This window comes from Equus asinus, chromosome X, assembly GCF_041296235.1.
Source record: "Equus asinus isolate D_3611 breed Donkey chromosome X, EquAss-T2T_v2, whole genome shotgun sequence".
Lineage (NCBI taxonomy): Eukaryota > Metazoa > Chordata > Mammalia > Perissodactyla > Equidae > Equus > Equus asinus.
This window is the reverse complement of record NC_091820.1, coordinates 14606762-14624328: the sequence shown is the minus strand read 5'-3', so window position 1 is coordinate 14624328 and position 17567 is coordinate 14606762. Positions and strand designations below refer to the sequence as shown.

The 17567-nt window shown below is 40.2% G+C and overlaps 1 protein-coding gene across 6 annotated transcripts in view; it reads right to left on the bottom strand.

Annotated features, from left to right (window-relative positions):
• Window positions 1–12749: 12749 nt before the first annotated feature.
• The window catches only part of PPEF1 (protein phosphatase with EF-hand domain 1), a 130431-nt gene continuing 125613 nt past the window's right edge, over window positions 12750–17567 (bottom strand). For all 6 annotated transcript variants that reach the window (XM_070502428.1, XM_044763751.2, XM_044763755.2 and 3 more), the window contains 3 exons: window positions 15731–15894; window positions 14525–14609; window positions 12750–13363 (listed from right to left, as the gene is read on the bottom strand). In XM_070502428.1, coding sequence (XP_070358529.1) covers window positions 13155–13363; window positions 14525–14609; window positions 15731–15894 — 458 coding nt within the window. In that variant the 3' untranslated portion in view covers window positions 12750–13154. The remainder of the gene's footprint in view (window positions 13364–14524; window positions 14610–15730; window positions 15895–17567) is intronic.

Sequence of the window (17567 nt, the reverse complement as noted above, 5' to 3'; positions counted from 1 at the left end):
GCTCCTGGGTTCTGTCCGATTCTCAGGACATTACTGTGGGCGTATTCTTAGATTTGTGAAATCATCCCCTTCGGACCAGCGTTCTCGCAGAAGCGGCAGAGTGGGCGAAGTGCGCATGCGCCCGTGCGCAGCCCCAGGCCGCAGGCCGCCGGGGTTCCCTCCGCCCTCGCGCACACGCGGGCCACCCCTCACGACAGCCGGTTTCTCGCCCTGCATCGGTCGCTCCAGACACCCCCGCGCCGGCGCTCGGGAATCTCAGCTGCAGCCTGTGCACGGAGGGGAAGCCCGGGAGGCAGACACCCCCGTGGGCTTGAGAGCAGCCACAAGCTTCATCTGCCTGGTTGAGGAGGCTGCCTCCTGGCTGAGGGCCCCTCAAAGCTGTCGCCGCGCATGATGGGACAAAGGGCACCTGCGGTCAACCATGTCCAGTGCCCTCCCCCCTCTCCCACTGGGGGTCTTCAACAAGGGTAGTAAGGGGTGGGCGCTCGAGGCTCACGAGGCAGCAGTGAATCGAGGCTATAATTAAACGAGACTGTGAACAGACTGTTCACCGAAACCTCAGCAGCTAGAACATGAGTCACGATGGTGAAGTGAATCACGCGGCCTCAGAGTTTCTATTTCTATTTGCATTATGGGGTTTTTCGACTTTGGCTCGGGGTCCCTGGGCCCTTTCCCCCTGCATTCGTTCTCCCTCTTTGGGGAGGAAGCCCAAGCTGGGCAGCCAGAAAGGAGGAGAGCAGGCGGGGCCTGGCTGGGACCAGGGAGTCATCTCACCAGCACCAGAGGTGCTCTGAAAAAGTACCGTCTGCTGCGAGGGGAGAAGTTGAAACTCTGGGTTAAACTGCACTTTCCTGATCCCTGTGCCGTTTTTGGTTAACTCGGCTCTCAGGACAGCCCAGCCCAGCGACCACACGCAGACCCCAGCCTGGCAGCGGGCTCACAGCCGTCTCCACCGCGGACCAGCTATACGACTTTGGGCAACTGGCTTGACCTGTCTGTGCCTGTAAAATAGGAGTGATGTTAATGGTATTAGCCTCCTGGGCGGGGGGTGCCGGGGGGGGGGGGTTGAAGATTAATGAGTTAATATGAGTGAAGCGCTAAGAACAGCGCTTGGCTCAGAGGAAATGCTAATGTGTGAGCTTTCATCGCCATCACCGTGGCGTCCCCCCCCCCCCCCCCCCCAGCTGCGGGCGGCACTGCTGAGCACAGAGGCAGCAGGACCGCCCTTACGTTACAGTCACAGGCTGAGGGAGCTGCCCAGGGCCTTGTCTGCATCCTGTCCAGTCATTTTTGTCGCAGGTGAGGAACCACAAGCCCCATCTCACGCACCTTAGCGGCCGAGCCCGAGCAGAGCACCCCCACACACACACTCCCCGCACGGTGCTCTCTCATGTGCCCCCTGGGGCCTGCTGCGCTGCCGTTCTTGGAGAGGGAAGCAGGTTGTCCACATTAGGAGACTTGCCGTACAGGGAGGCGGTGAGGGGCCGTCTTCCACTTTAAGCCACACCAGGCCGTGCAAGCAGGGTCCCCACAACCACGAGGCAACCACCCTCAGCACTCAGCACACACATTCAGGCCTCGGCAAGTCCCTACAGTGTCACCTCATCCAGATCCTCCCACCAATCCCCGGAGGCTAGCGGGGCGGGCGGGGAAGCTGCGCCTAGTGCGGATTCCCTGGGAGCTACTTACTGAAGAGCTATTTAATCTACTCAGCCCCAACATGTAAGTGGCCTCAGGGATCCCCAACTTGTTTCCAGCAGGGATCTTTTTATTATCACCCCATGTTCCCTATGCTGTGAAAGATTTCATCTACTGTGCTGCAAGTGATACATAAATTCACGTGTTCTCCTGTAGTTTATTAATTGGAGACCAACATAATGGCCAAATGAAGTTTCTGTTCAGCAGGGGATAAATGGTGTTCCCTAGCTGAGGGGCTAAGATTCCTGCCGAAAGCAAAGAAAGGTGCCATTTTGGTTGGCCTGAGATGCCTAATTGGAGCTCCATGAACAGTCTCTGGAGGGCTTCATAAAATGACAAAATCCCACAGACTCCTGTTAAGGTGACTACCCTCCCAGGAGGTTCAGGGCCCCCAGGGGGAGAGCCACGGGCTCTGATCCCACCACGGCGGTCTAAGCCCCTAAGACAATGGTTGGCAAGGACCCAAGGAGGCAGCAGTGCAGGAGAGGAAGGGACCAAATAGCTGGTGCTGGGAACAGAGCTTCGAGCCTGTGCCCAAGACAGAGACTACCCACTCTGACGAGCTGGGGCCCCTTCCCCTGCTAACAGCCCCAAAATTCATAGGGGCCCTCAGAATGCCACCTTCCTGGACCTCTGGACACAGAGCCCAAAGCTCTGCCCCTGCCCTAAGACACTCAGAATCCAAGGGTGTCCCTCTCTACCGGTAAGGACACGTTCCTAGAAAGGCAAGAAGTACAGGACCCTCCTAAGGGGCCTCCTGGAGAACACACCCAACAGGCCTGCAGTTCTGGCCATACCAGGCCCATGGAGCCATGTGACACTGAGGAGCCACACTTCCCATCTGAGATACTCAGTGCTGGCTCACTCAAGACCCTCACTGATGGGCCTTGAGAGAGACTGACCCTAAGCTGATCTGAGCATGAGCTAGGTTTATTCAGTTAGAGACACTTAGGGGCTGGCCCAGTGACATAGTGGTTAAGTGCACGGGCTCCGCTTTGGGGTTTGTGGGTTCAGATTCTGGGCGCAGACCTACACACTGCTCATCAAGCCATGCTGAGGCAGCATCCCACATACAAAGTAGAGGAAGATTGGACCTGAGGTAACATATCTTGCCAATCTTCCTCACCAAAAAAAAAAAGAGAGAAATACTTGGCTTTGCTCTAAATCCCTGGTATTGTGGAAAGATTACTTGGCTTAGAGTCAAAAGGACATGGTTTGACTTTCAATTCATGAAGTTATCTCTGCTACTTTTTCACTTAAAACTCTCATGTGAAAGACTTGAAAATAAAACAAAACCTATAAGCTTCCATTAAAAGTCTATTTAGCTATAGTAGATATTAATAAGGGGGAAAATGGAATGAATGGCAACAAACTAGAAAAAATAGAGAAAAAAACAACAGTTTAATAAAGAATAAGATAAGTAAAGGAAAATCAAGTATAATCAGTCAATTCACCAAAGTTGATTAAACTGAATTTACCCAATAAAAGATAAAGACTGTCAGAGCTAAAAATAGAAATCCATGTATATGCTGCTTAGAGGAAAAATACATAAAGTGACAAAGAAATATTGGAAATAAAATGCCAAAAAGATATCAGAAAAATGCCAACAAGCAGAAAGGAGGAAGAACAGAGGTAAGGAGAAAATTAGGGCTCAAAACACTAAACAGGATCAAAAAGGACACTGTGTATGATAAAAATATACAATTAAGAACATAATATTCATAAATAACAAATATTCAATTAAGAAATATAATATTCATTAAACATAGATGCCAAAATCATAAGGCAAAAAAACAAACTATAGAAATGCAAATAGAATAAATACAGTGGGGGAGGGATACTTTGAGTCACCTGTTTCAAAATTGGACATATCTAATAAGCAAAAAGTCCATAAATGCATAGATCCAGTGATTGATACAACTAATAACCTGGGGTGACAAATACATAGAAAGCCTGACATTTTCCAAATGGAAAATATACCTTTTGTTTGTATGTCCATGAAACATTTACAGAAATAGTCAAGTACATTGCCACAGAGAAAATCTTATTAAATCTTTAGGAATAATAAAAGAGTGAAAATTTTAAATATGGAATATTTTAAATGTGGAAAGTAAGAAACACCCCTAGAAACTCCTTAAAGAAGAAATTAAAATGGAAATTACTGCCTGGAAACTAATGAAAAGGAGAACATTTCATACTAAAAGTTACAGGACACAGTGAAAGCAGGGCTTACAGGAAAATGTATAGGTATAAATGTCTTCATTATTTTAAAAAATGTCTAAAAATGAAGGACCTGTACCAATCTTAAATTAGAAAAAGAACAGCAAAATACTAAACCAAGAGAAGTCAGAAGAGAATTAGTACAGATAAGAGCTGAAACAAGTGACACAGAAAACAAATTTCCCTCCCCAAATAGCTCAAAGGAAAAACAAACACAAGAGATGGCACTTAGAAAAGACAAACGATAAAGTCTCGCAGCCCCTGGCAGGGCAGGGAGAAAGCAGGCAGTTCAGAGGAGGAGGAATAAGAAAGATGACATAACCACACACCTGGTAGAAATTTAAAGAATCCTAAGAAACAGGAACAAGTAAATTTGAACAATTTAAAGGAAATGGATGATTTCTTTGTAAAACTGAAGCCACCACGTTACACCAACAACTTAAAGAAACCAATTATCATGGACGAGATTGGAAAGCAGAGCAGTGGTCTACCAGGACAAAGGCGCCGGAACCACAGAGGCCCACAGCTGAGTTTTATCGGACCTGTATGTTCTTAGTACCTGCTTCTCCCAGACTGAATGTGTACACAAATGACCTGGGGCTCTTGTCAAAATGCAGATGGAGATTCAGCAGATCTTGGGTGGGGCCCGAGACTCTGCATTTCTAACGAGCTCCCAGATGAGGCGGGTGCTGGTGGTTCATGGACCCCACGTTGAGTAGCAAGGATTTAACTATTTCAGGCAGTAGGGAAAAAAGATATAAAGTTCCCCAGTTCATTTTACGAAGCCAGCATAACTTAAATACCAAAATCAGACAAAGCTAATTCCAACAACAATAACACATTCTTAACCTCAATTTCATTTATAAATATAGATGCAAACTCTAAATAACATATTAGCAAATAGACTCTGGCATGAAATAAAAGAATTAGAAAGTGCTTCAACATGAAGAAACCTAGCAATATGACTCTGTATATTGATAAACTGGGAAAACCATAAGCATATTAATAGATGCTAAAAGCAGCCATTCCTAATAAAAACTTTAAGTAAAATAGGAATAGATGGAAAATACGTAAACAAAGCTAAGGATATTTATTTTAAAACAACAAATATTTTCAATATCAAAACACTAAAAATATTTCATTAAAATGAAGACGACGAAGGGACGCACACTAGCACCATTATTATTTAACACTGTTTCAGGGCAGTAGCTCTCAACCCCAGATGCCCATTAGCATCGTCTGGAAAGCTTTTCAAAAATACGTACCAATTCAATTCCCGAGCCTAGGGGCCTGGCACTAGAATTTTATAAAAAGCTTTCTGGCTGATGTTCATGTACAGCCCGGGGTGAGTACCACTGTCTTAGAGGCTTCAGTAAATGCAACATGTAAAGAAACAAACAGCAGGTATGATCATTGGGAAAGAAGTAGGACTGCCACATGAAATACAGAACACACATTTAAACTTGATTTTCAAATGAACAGTGAATAATTTTTTAAATAAGTATGTCCCATGCAACATTTGGGACATACTTATCCTAAAAAATTATTCGTTGTGTATCTGAAATTCATATTTAACTGGGTATTCTGTATTTTTGTTTGCTGTATCTGGCAATAATGAAAGAAGAGATAGCAATTAGCTCTGTGTGCTGACACTATAATTGTCTACCTCAAAAACACAAGAGACTGTATTAAAAAACTTTGAGAGTTAATAATATCTGGTAAGGAGGCTAGATACCAGATATATTACAACAATAAATGGCTTTTTTAAAACTAACAATAAGTACCTAGAAATACAAATAGGAATAAGTCTTCCATTTATAATAGTGGCAAAAAAACCTATGAGATATTTAGGAATAAATTTAATATAAGAGACATAAGACCCATAAAAGAAAACCTATAATACCCTACTAAAAGACAGAAAATAATTTACAAATGGAAAGTTATAGTTGTTCTTAGATAGAAATACTTAGTATCATAAAAAATGTAAGATTTCCTAAATGTAAGATGTAAATTTCATTCAATTTCAACTAGAATCTTAACAGACATTTTCTTGGAATTGCATAAAATTATCTTAAAGTTCATATAGAGAAATAAATGCATAAAATTGTAAAATTTCCCAAATGTAAATTTCATTCAATTCCAACTAGAATCTTAACAGGTTTTCTTGGAATTGTATAAAATTATCTTAAAATTCATATAGAGAAATAAATGTCTGAAAATAGCTAAGAAAACTGAAAAGAACAATGGAGTGGGACTTGCCTTACTAGCTATCAGGGAATTCTATAAAGCCACAAAAAAATCAAATCAACATAATATTAGTATAAAAATAGACGAAAATTAATGGAAATATCTAGAACATCTAGAATTAAATACCAGTGTATTTGAGAAATTAGTATATGACAAGTGTGGTTGTTCAATTCAGTAGGAAAAGCCTGGACTATTCAATAAATGAGTCTGGAAAGAGAGTACCCAAAATACAAATAAAGCACATATTACAATATATAAAAATAAACTCCTGGAAGTAAAGACTTAAATGCAAAAAATAAAAATCTTGCAAGAAAATCCAAGAGAGTAAATTTATCACCCAGAGAGATTGGAAAGACCTTCCACAAGTCCAGAAATTATAAAAGCAAATACAGACAAATTTACTATTTAAACTATAAAAACTTTTGTATGACAAAGGTAACATGAACAAAGTCAATAGACAACAGATGTGGACAAAAATTTGTAACATGAATGACAAAGGACTAACTTTTAAAATATACAAAAATATCTTACAAACTGGTAAGGTGAATAGCCCCAAAGAAAAAGTGAGCAAAATATATGAATATACAATCCACAGAAGAGCAAGTCCAAACCCATGAAACGATGCTCAAATTCTCTAGTAATCGGGGAATATAAATTACTTAGGAGATAACATTTTATACCCATCAGAGTCACAAAACATAGAACTATAACATCTAACACTGGTAGAGATGAGGGAAAAGGGAATTTTCATACATTGCTGATGGAAATGGCATTGCCACAGATTTTTTGGCAGATAATAGAGCAACAGCTCTTAATTTTATAAGACCATTACTATACTAAGCAACAATTCGACTCCTGGCAGCCTATCCCATCAGCAGGGATGGGTTAGTGCCCCCATGTAGGGACATATAGGCAATATTTACTGCAGCTTTGCCTTAGTGGTCAAGAGCGGGAAACAAAGTAAACCCCTATTAAAAGCAGATGGCTGAGTAAAGGGTGGTCCTCCATAGCAGTGAATTATTATATAGCCATTAAAAAGAATAAGTTAATGAAAAAAACGTTCATGGCAGCACTGTCCTTAAGAACCCTAAAGACTATCGGGAGTAGAAAGGATCAATGGATTCTGGTATATTCACACAGTGAGATATACAGTAACCAGAATGAACAAACTACAGCTACATGCAACAACATTATGAAGGTCATCAATATAATGTTGCACAGAAGAATATGTACTGAAAAGTTCCATTTATATAAGGCACAAAACAAGCTAAAAAATCTGTGCTGTTACAAATCAGGATGAAGGTTACCCTCGGGCAGGGTGGAGGGTCGGGGGAAGGTAAATTGAAGGAGGCATGGGGGCGGTCTGGGACACTGGTAATGTTCTGTTTCCTGATCTGGGTACTGCTTACATGGGTGTATTCACTGTGAAAATTCACCAAGCAGTACACTCACGATTTGTGCATTCAAAAAAGAAAAATTAGAGTCATTATAGCTTGCAGGGATTTCAGCGAGGTATTGTTGGTTGAGAAAAGCAGAATGCAGGAAATTATGTTTAATATAATCCCATTTTTATGCAGCACACAACAATGAAACCACCTTGATGATGTGTTAGTGTGTATGTCGATATATGAGGACATACATAGGTCTGTGTAGGTTTATATGGGACAGATGAAATGGGGAAGGCCATAGAGTGAGTTAACATGGCTTCCCTAGGTCAAGGAGAAGGGATGATCACGTGAGGGCCACGCTTATGTTGGGGGAAGACAGGTGAAAGGGAAAAAAGTGTGCCCCTCTTTAAAACAAATGTATAATATGATCCAATTTATGTAAAAACAACGTTAAAGAGGAAGGTTATTCAGAAATAAGTTCTATCAAAGTTTAAAAACTGAGACCTAGTGAATGACACACATTGCTCAAGTCAAGTGCCACGGCATGTTATAACCATTCAGTCATCATCCAGGCAAGAATATGAAGCCTCGAGATTATTAACAAATAGCAGTGGATACAAAAAGTCTATTTATTGGCTTCTAGCAATATGGTGGACTCAGACAACTTGAAAATCCTTCTACTATAATCACCTAGAAGTACTGGGTAAAATGTAACAATTATTTTAAATGTACAGCTAGGCTCACAAGTAATAAAAGCAAATCCCCAGGTGCCAGAAACAAAGAGGGAAGTAAAAAAGCAGAGGAGGGAGTGCTTGACTAAGGGGGGCATTTATCTCCAGAATCCAGGGCTGTGGTGGTAATTCCCACACGCCGGGAGCAGATGAGGCTTCGGGCTTTGGGAGGTAGGGAGTTGGAACTAAGAACTCTGCATAAAGCCAAGACCCTCAAAGGACTAGTCTATTTATGAAACGATTTAAAAACAAGAGAGACCACAGGACACAGGACTTTGGGTGGGAAAACAAGAAAAGCTCTCCAAGAATTCAAAACCACAGGACCACAATTCACACTGCTTTTACTCTACCCACGTAGTTCAGAAACTCCAGACTAAAAAGTAACAGAAGAATTATTCCTCAAGCAGTGATACCCCTGAGGCACAAGGCAGAAGCAAACAAAATACTTCTCTGGAGAGATGCTCCCACATCCCAAATATCATGGGATTTTCACAGGAAAAAATACAAGCCCTGCTGATGATTTCACTATAAAAAATGACAACGCCCATAAGTGAATGATCCCAACTGATCAAGAGTCCGCACACACGACCAACATGCCATTATACCCCCTTGAACTCCAAATACGGCGAGACAACCAGAAAGAGATTATAAAAGAAATACGTGTAAAATGACTACAGACGAGAAAGGAAGCAATCAAATCCTTAGAACTAAACCCTATGAAAGAAGAGCAGGCAGAACTGAAAAAAATAAAATAGAACCAAAAAATCCCATAATGCATCTTGAAATAAATCTTTTAAAAAAGACTATAAGAATGATAATGAGAAATTCCTTATTAAAAGACATTAGAGAAGACTAAAATAATTGAAAAAATACACCATGTTCATAGATAGGAAGACTCAATATCGTAAAGATGGCAATTCTCTCTAATCTATAAATTTAATGCAGTTCCCATCAAAATCCAACAGGGGATTTCACAGAATTGATAAGGTGATCCTAAAATGTGTACAGAGGACTAAAGGATCAAAGAAATTCTGAAGAATACAGGTGGGGGAGGGGGAGGGCCTCATAATACCAGATGTCAAGACTACGATAAGCTGCAGTATTTCATACACGCAGTGCTCATGAGAGGATAGACCAAAGAGACACTGGATCATAACAGAGCGCCTAGAAACAGAGCTCGCTGTGTGACAGAGGTGGCATTCCAAATTAGTGAGAAAGAATGAACCAGTCAATAAATGGTGCCTCCACATCACACCCCCAAGTCATCTCCAGTGGATGAAAGAGCCAAATGCTGTTGAAAAGCAAAACTTTAACTACTTTTGGAGAAGACAGTCACCTGTGGTATCTCGCTACCTGTGGTAGTTCTGTTCTATGTAATTGCTGTGACCACTGAATTAGCGAATGCTGAAGCATTGCTCCTGGGGAATACAGGGTTAGGTCCCTGCAAGCCTCTGGTCACAGCATTTTCATCAATGGATCAATAACATAACCTTGTTTTATGTATTTCTGTTTAAAGACACCTCATTTAGTATATATTGTTGATTCATTAACACAGAACTCAGCCAGCAGCAGTGTAACTAACGAAGCCTGAAGGAGGCTTATCCAACGTGTATTTTCTCCAGGAGGCACCTCATAGCCTTCTTGCACTGAGGAACACTAGACAGCACTCCAGCACTATGCTTGGGGTCATTTTAAACAGCAAAATCACCCACAAAAAGCACAAAAATGCAAAAAATGTGGCACTGAATAAACGGTGAGGACACTTGATTACCGTACAAGACCTGGAAGAAGGCAGAGCGGCGACAGGTTTGACCTCAGCTGGGAACATGTGCGACTCAAAATTTTCAACACTTTGTACATGGCCGCCATGAATATTGATTTTAGGGTTACAAATAAATTTTAGTGAGTAGGTGAATTTGCAGGTATGGAATCTGTGCATAATAAGGATTGACTGTATCTTTTTGATATTTCCAGGGTTGGAAAGGATATTTCTGTTTTTAGACAAGATGCAAAAAGCACAAATTATAAAGGAAAAGACTGACAAACTGGATAAATTGAAATTTAAAACTTCTCCTTGAAAATACATGTCAGAAGAAAGTGAAAAATCAAGTCACAGACTGAGAGAAGATATCTGCTTCCCAAAGAACAGAGGATTGTATCAAGAAGAGTTTTACAGTTCCTAGAAACCAGTACGAAAAAGACAAATGGCTATTAGAAAATAAGCAAAGGATAAGAACAAGGATTTTCTTAGAAGAAAACAGACTGGCCAACAAACTAATAAATGTAAAATTTAAGTGTGATTAAGCACAACTCATGTGTCAGGCAGAAGTTTTACAACATTAAATGACAATCTAGTAAAATCAAAATATTTATGGATACAACTTCCAACAAAGGCATATAATTAATTCCAGAGATTAGAAGCCCAAGGAAGAAAATGAGAGTTCCAGAAAGAAACCCTGAGAGTAAATAACCAAAAGACATTCAGGAAGCAACAAAAAAAGACTCATCCAGTACTGCCAGGGATTGGACATTTCTTAAAACCACTATCCCAGGATTATCCGTGGATTTTCATGAGATAATGGGACAGAAGCTCTGTAGATATTAGGTTGTACATATTCAGTGCACTTTAAGATTCTGTTCTTCTGGAACCACTGTCAGTACCAAATTCTGCATCAGTCAGGGTTCAACCAGAGGCCAAACCAGTAGATGTATATACCTAAAACCCGTAGAAGTGGCTTATGCAAGTACGGGAGTAAGGCTGTAGACGCCACACCTGATGCTGGGGCTCAAAGTCCACAGGGCAGGTGGTCAGGAGGGGAAGACCAGGAGCAGGTGCAAACCCACGAGCAAAGCTGGCATCCCACAAGGACACACTGAAGCCTGAGTCCATTCTTATCCGGTCTGGCCTTGGTGATGAGGTCATCGTGCAGAAGCCAGGGCCCTTTATCACGGAGCTAAACACACACACCTGGCCCAGGAATCGCCTCATGGAGCTCAACACACACACCTGGCTCAGGAATCAGAGACACTGACAGAGGATCCAGGGCAACATAGAGCAATTTCAGACCTAGCCGCCTCTTCACACCAAGGTGAATCGGCAACTCAGCAACAGCATGTGGGAGCTACACAGTGGCTACTACTTCCCTTTGCCTTCCAAATCTCTGAAGAATCTCCCTTGTGGTCTACCTTAACTAGAAACATAGAAGAAAGAGAATTCTGAGAGAGCTAGTTCAGCCTAGCCAAACTGACACATTACAAAGTCATCACATTCTTTAATGGTTGTATGTGTCTTCAGACCCTCCTTTTGTTCTTGAGTTAGCGTTAGTAAATTATATTTTTCCCTAGGAAATAAGCCATTTACCCACTTTTTTAATGGCATAAAGTTATTCACAGTATTCTTGTGAACTATTTTTAGCAATTTCTGGTAGAGCTACAGTTCCATTTCTTTTTCACTCAGTAATATGGTTATCTTCTTATATTGTTTCTAATTTAATTGCATTATGATCAGAGAATGTAGTATCTTTGTTATTGATTGCTTGGTATTTGAGATATGTTTTGTGGTCTAATACATAATCAATTTTTATAAATGTTCCATGTATGTTTGAAAATAACATGTATTCTCTAAAATTGATTGCCAAGTATACACACACACCTATGTGATCAAGTGGATTAATCGGGTTGTCCAATCTTCTATACACTAATTTTTTGTTTACATGATCAATTACTGACAGAGGTATATTAAAAACTCCCTCTATCACTTTCTCCTAGTAGTTATGTCAATTTTTGCATTATAAATTTTAAAGCTGTGTTATTAGATGCATATAAGTTTATTATCTCTTCCTGGTAAGTCGTTCCTTTTAGCCTTCAGCAATGACCTTTTTTATCCCTAATGACATTCTTTACCTTAAAGTCGATCCTGTCTGACATGAATATTGCTATGGTTTTAATTATGCTCTTTTTTTCATGCCCTCTAGGGGTTTCTTTTACTTTCTTGCTAGCTCAGCTATGCATTTAAAAAAGCTATTTGTTATATTCTATCCATTATTTCTGGGGTGTGTAGCAGGCAGGTTTGCAAGATATTTAACCTGGCATATTGATAGATCTTGAAGGTCTCAAACTTAGAAAAAATGAAACAAATCGCCTTTAAACAGAAATTTCCTATTATGTTTGATATGCAATCAGAATAGCAGAATTGCACAGTGTATGCATAACCAAGGCCCCATCTTACCAATGAAGGTGTCAAACCCTATTAATTGTAGGGCTCAATCTGAATGTATTCACTTGGTATTTCCAACAGACAAAAATTATATATATATATATATATATATATATATATATATGCTTTTTCAAACAATATACTTCCACAGCTTCCCCCAAGAATCTGATATGACCCCCATCCCTGAAGAGTGGTTCCCCACAATTGGCTTACAGTATCGCCAAAGAAGATTACAGATGGAAATATTTTAAAGGCTGAAATATTTTATTCCATTAAGAGTTTGGTATTCCTCCTCTCATCTCACAGATGTTTCACTTTTCTCTGCTGCTCTGTGGGTTCCTTTCAGTGTATTTCCAAACTGCTCTGCTCTCCGGGTAAGGTAGCATCCAAGAGACCAACACTCAACTCAAACCCAGTTTCTACCTGGCAATGTGTAGGTCCTAACACCAGAGCCAAATCCTATCAGCTGCCATTTAACCTAGTCTTCCCAATAACAGCTTACTAGGGATTCCAATACCCACACTATACATCTGCTCGTGGCATGGATTGGGGTCTACTTTTCTCTACTATTGACTGAATTTCAAAGGTCCTGCAAAAGATTGTGTCAGTGATTTGGGCCCAACTGTTTACAAGGAGGGAAAGCTCTAATTCTTGTTAAGCAAGTGTGCTATCTGATTTGTGCAACTTATCAAATTTATGCACTACATAGAAAGCATTTAAAAACTCATTAAAGTCAATGCTTCCATCTTTGTTTAAGTCCATTCTTTCGGCGAGTTCATCAACTTGAGAATCATCAATATGAACACTGTAGTGACTGTTGAAAAGTTTCCACATGGTACGAAATTCTTCCATGGAGATCAGGCCTAAAAGAATAGAGGAGAAGGCTGTGAGTGTTCATTTTAAGACCCACCTAAGGCAGGGGTGGGGAAGCCATATTTGTTAAATAGTCCCAATTAGAAGCTCAGTAACATGCCTGACCATCAAGACACTGGAGGAAATGGAAAAGTAAGATTTTAAACATAGGAAACAATTTGTCACTTTCAACTACCAAGTGATCCTGAGATTATTCTGAAGCGGGAATGAGTAAACAGTGAAGGGACAGGGGGAGATTGTGGACTGTGGGACTATATGTGGTATAGAAATTACAAGATCTAAAATCTAAGGTAGAGAGTCATGGAAGGAGGGAGAGAAGAGAGCAACATCAAAGCAGAGGGAGAAGATAACCTGGGACTCAATAAGAGGACTGCAAACAATGGCTCTGCCATTTTTTATAGCCAATAATTTACTTTCATGTTTTGATTATTGATTTTTTGGTGTTCAATGGTCTCCACAGTTGGGGATTATCTGATTTTTTTTTTGAGGAAGATTAGCCTTCAGCTAACATCTGCCAATCCTCCTCTTTTTGCTGAGGAAGCCTGGCCCTGAGCTAATATCTGTGCCCATCTTCCTCTATTTTATATGTGGGACGCCTGCCACAGCATGGCCTGCCAAGTGGTGCCATGTCCGCACCCGGGATCCGAACCAGTGAACCCCGGGCCGCCGAAGCGGAACATGCGCACTTAACCCCTGCTCCACCGGGCTGGCCCCCTCTGATGATTTTTTTTAAGTTTCAAATAAGTAATCGTGCATCAAAGCTAAGCAGAAAATGAGTTTTCATAGCCCTCAGTCCCAAAAACAGAATCAGAACTCGAGGAATGATTTGTATTGCCAAGAGTAACTATGATGTTTAAATGGACAGTGAGTTATCTTTTCATCTGTGCTGATGATTTATAAAGCAGCTATTCTTGTCTCACTAATGGCTACATAGGCCTATATAGGACCATATGGTCATGAATACAGACTTTATGGCTAAACTAAAATAACAATAATATTAAATATGAGTTTATTCCCCCCCCCCACACACACACCTCGAGTTAAATCAAGTTTGGATGAAGAACACAATAGATGAAAACAGAGTCTTGGTTTCAGAGAAGGAGACTAGCCTTTGCTTTCTACTGCTACTAAACTACTCAAAATTCATTTACCTGAGTGATCAGAGTCAATGATATTAAAGATGATTTGCAGGTCAGTTCGGTGTCTGTACAGAGTTTCAATTAGAGTAGACTGAGCCTAAAATAAAGATTTTCTAAATGTTAAAGTATATATAATTAATAACACAGATCAATTTTAGTAAACGTAACAAACACCAAACATCATCACCATTTCAAAGTATGTGATTTAGATAGAAATTTGAGCAGGCAGGCCCACCTTGGAGGCCAACCCTCTTTAATCAGACAAAAGCCCATGCTCTGGTGTTCTGAAGCATCTGCTGTCTGTGGTCCTCAGGGGACAGGGCCAAAGCGAATCAGGAAGCAGTAAATAACAACAGGCACCATTTACTGAGAACATCTGTGTGCCAGGCTCTGCCCTGAGAGCTTTCTATGGATTATTTCATTCAGTCCTCAACAACAGCCCCAAGGAACAGAACTATTATTATGTCCATTTTACAGGTTAGAAAGCAGAGGTAAAGTAAGTTTCCTTAGCTGGTAAGCGGCATTTGAGTCCCAGCTGTCTGAAGCCAAGACCTATGAGCTTAGTCACCGTGCAAACTGCCTCGTAAGTGAAGCCAAAAGCCTCCTCCGGGTGGATGTTTTAGTCTCCCACCTGCACTTTTACTTCCCTTCCCCTGCTCTTAGCTTCTCGTCTTCCCTACAGTCACCCCAGTGCTGGTTCCCATCGGCTCACTTCCAGCCCAATGTTACATTTAATTGCTGATGAGTTGTTAACTAGTAAGTACTGCATGTCTGACACTTCTCCCTGGGGTATTCCCATTTTAATAAGGGATTCTAAATTTTAAAAATCTTTAAGGTATAATACGTCAGGTCAGTAAATCTATATACTCACAGTTTACTAGGGAATATGTTGAGTATTTTAAGGGGTGTGTTATATGAAAGAATGGATGTCACATTTGCCCTTCTGCTGGACAGCATTTAAGACAATCACATATTTGATGTTGATTTGCTTGCAGAAGCTTTTTCTTCTTTTTTCTTTTTGCCTATTCTTAGAGCGCACACATTTTCAGAACAGATCGCAATGTACCTGGGAGATCCCCCTTAGGTCTTTCCTAAGACTGCCACTCCCATCCACTAAATAATTTCACTCCCAACTTTTCAAAGGACCAAGTTACTCTTGTAGGCTGTCCAAAGGGTGTTTCGCTCCAACCAGGTTTTGGCTGGGGCTGTTCCACTTGCCTCTTTCACAGGTTTTTGAATGTGAACATCCTGGAAGCTGGACATGTAGTCAACGTTTCCATCTTTGTCTGTGGTTACCAGATGCGAACTCAGGGATCTCCATGGTAAGTTCAGCCCCAAAACGTTCTCCATGGAAAAAGCCCACTGGCCCAGAGAAAGTTTTCCTAACAAGAACAAGAAGGAAAAAGCCCATATAATTGGTTGCTAATTTGATAAAGAGATGCAACCTCCTTGGTGGAGCCAGTGGGGTTTTGAGGTCTGGGTGCCTCCTGCTCCCTATTATGATTTGTCCTTCCAGACTGCCAGCTCTGAGAGGGAATGACTAAGAAAGTCCTCACTGCTCCACAGATCTTTCCCTCACTGTCATGTGGAAGCAATCAGACTTTGGATGTTGGATTTTTTTTTCCCTTTTTCTGATTAACAAAGTAAGGTATGCTTATAATGGAAGATTTGAAAACACAAAAGGATATAAAAAAGAAAAGATTACTTTTATTTTTAATATTTTGGCATATTATTCACTTCTCATTTCCTAGGTAATATCCTTTCATCCCCTAATATTATATGTAGGTTTTCAAAATATAAATATCTTTATTTTTTCTGATTATTAAAGATATGCTCATTTGAAATGATTTTGAATAAACAGAAAACAATATTATTACTTCTAGTGTTTTTCTATGTATATAAACATGTATACATATATAAATGTATATATATATTTTCTTTCTTAAAGCCAAATACACATTGTACTCTAGCATATATTTTATATACATGTATTACATATGGCAATACACACACACAATAAACATATTTATTCTGACCTGATTTTTTACTTACAATAAATCATGGACATCCATCTATGTTTAATAAACATAGATCTACATCATCGTTTTAATGGCTATGAAACTATTCCATTATTTTCTTAGGATCATTTATAGAAGTGAAATTGCTGGATCAAAGGGTATACACATTTTTAAGGCTTGATATATATTGATATATATATCAATTTGATATATATATTGCCAAACTGCTTTCAAGAAAGAGTATCCATTTATACTCCTACAAGACCATTCCCCACACACTTACCCGCTAAGGACATAATTCTTCTTTCTTTTTATTGAAGTTTAACACACACAGAAAAGTTCACAAAACAAATACAGAACTCAGTGAATTATCACAAAGGGAATTCTTATGTATGCTTATATACCACCACCAAGGAAAAGAAGTAGAACAATGCCAATATGGAAAAGGCCCCCTTGTGGCCCCTCGCAATTACTATCACCTCCCACTTTCCCAAGGAGAGCCACCATCTTGATTTCTAACACTATAGTTTACTTTTTGCCTTTTTTGATCTATATGTAAAAGGAATCATAAAGTATATATTTTGGGGGAAGTCTGGCTTCTTTTGCTCAACACTAAGTTCATGAGATTCAGCTATGTTGTTCCATTTAGTTGTAGTGCCTTCATTTTCATTGATGTATAGTATTCCATGGTATGAATATTCACAATTTACATATCCATTCTACTGTTAGTGGACAATGGGTTATTTCCAGTATGGGGCTATTACAAACAGTGCTGCTAAGAACATTTCTTTACATGCCACTTTGGTACATTGAACCTATAGCTCAATTTGAGGAGAATTTATATCTTGACAGCTTTGGCCCTTGAACACATAATATCCACTCATTTATTTCAGTCCTTTTTAATTTCTCTTAATAATATTTTAGAAATCTCATACATCAATCATTAGATTTCTCCCTCTGTACTTGATTATCTATTGTGAATGGTATCTTTTAAGATTTTCATTATCTAAAAGTTAATTGCTAGCTATACCAGTTAT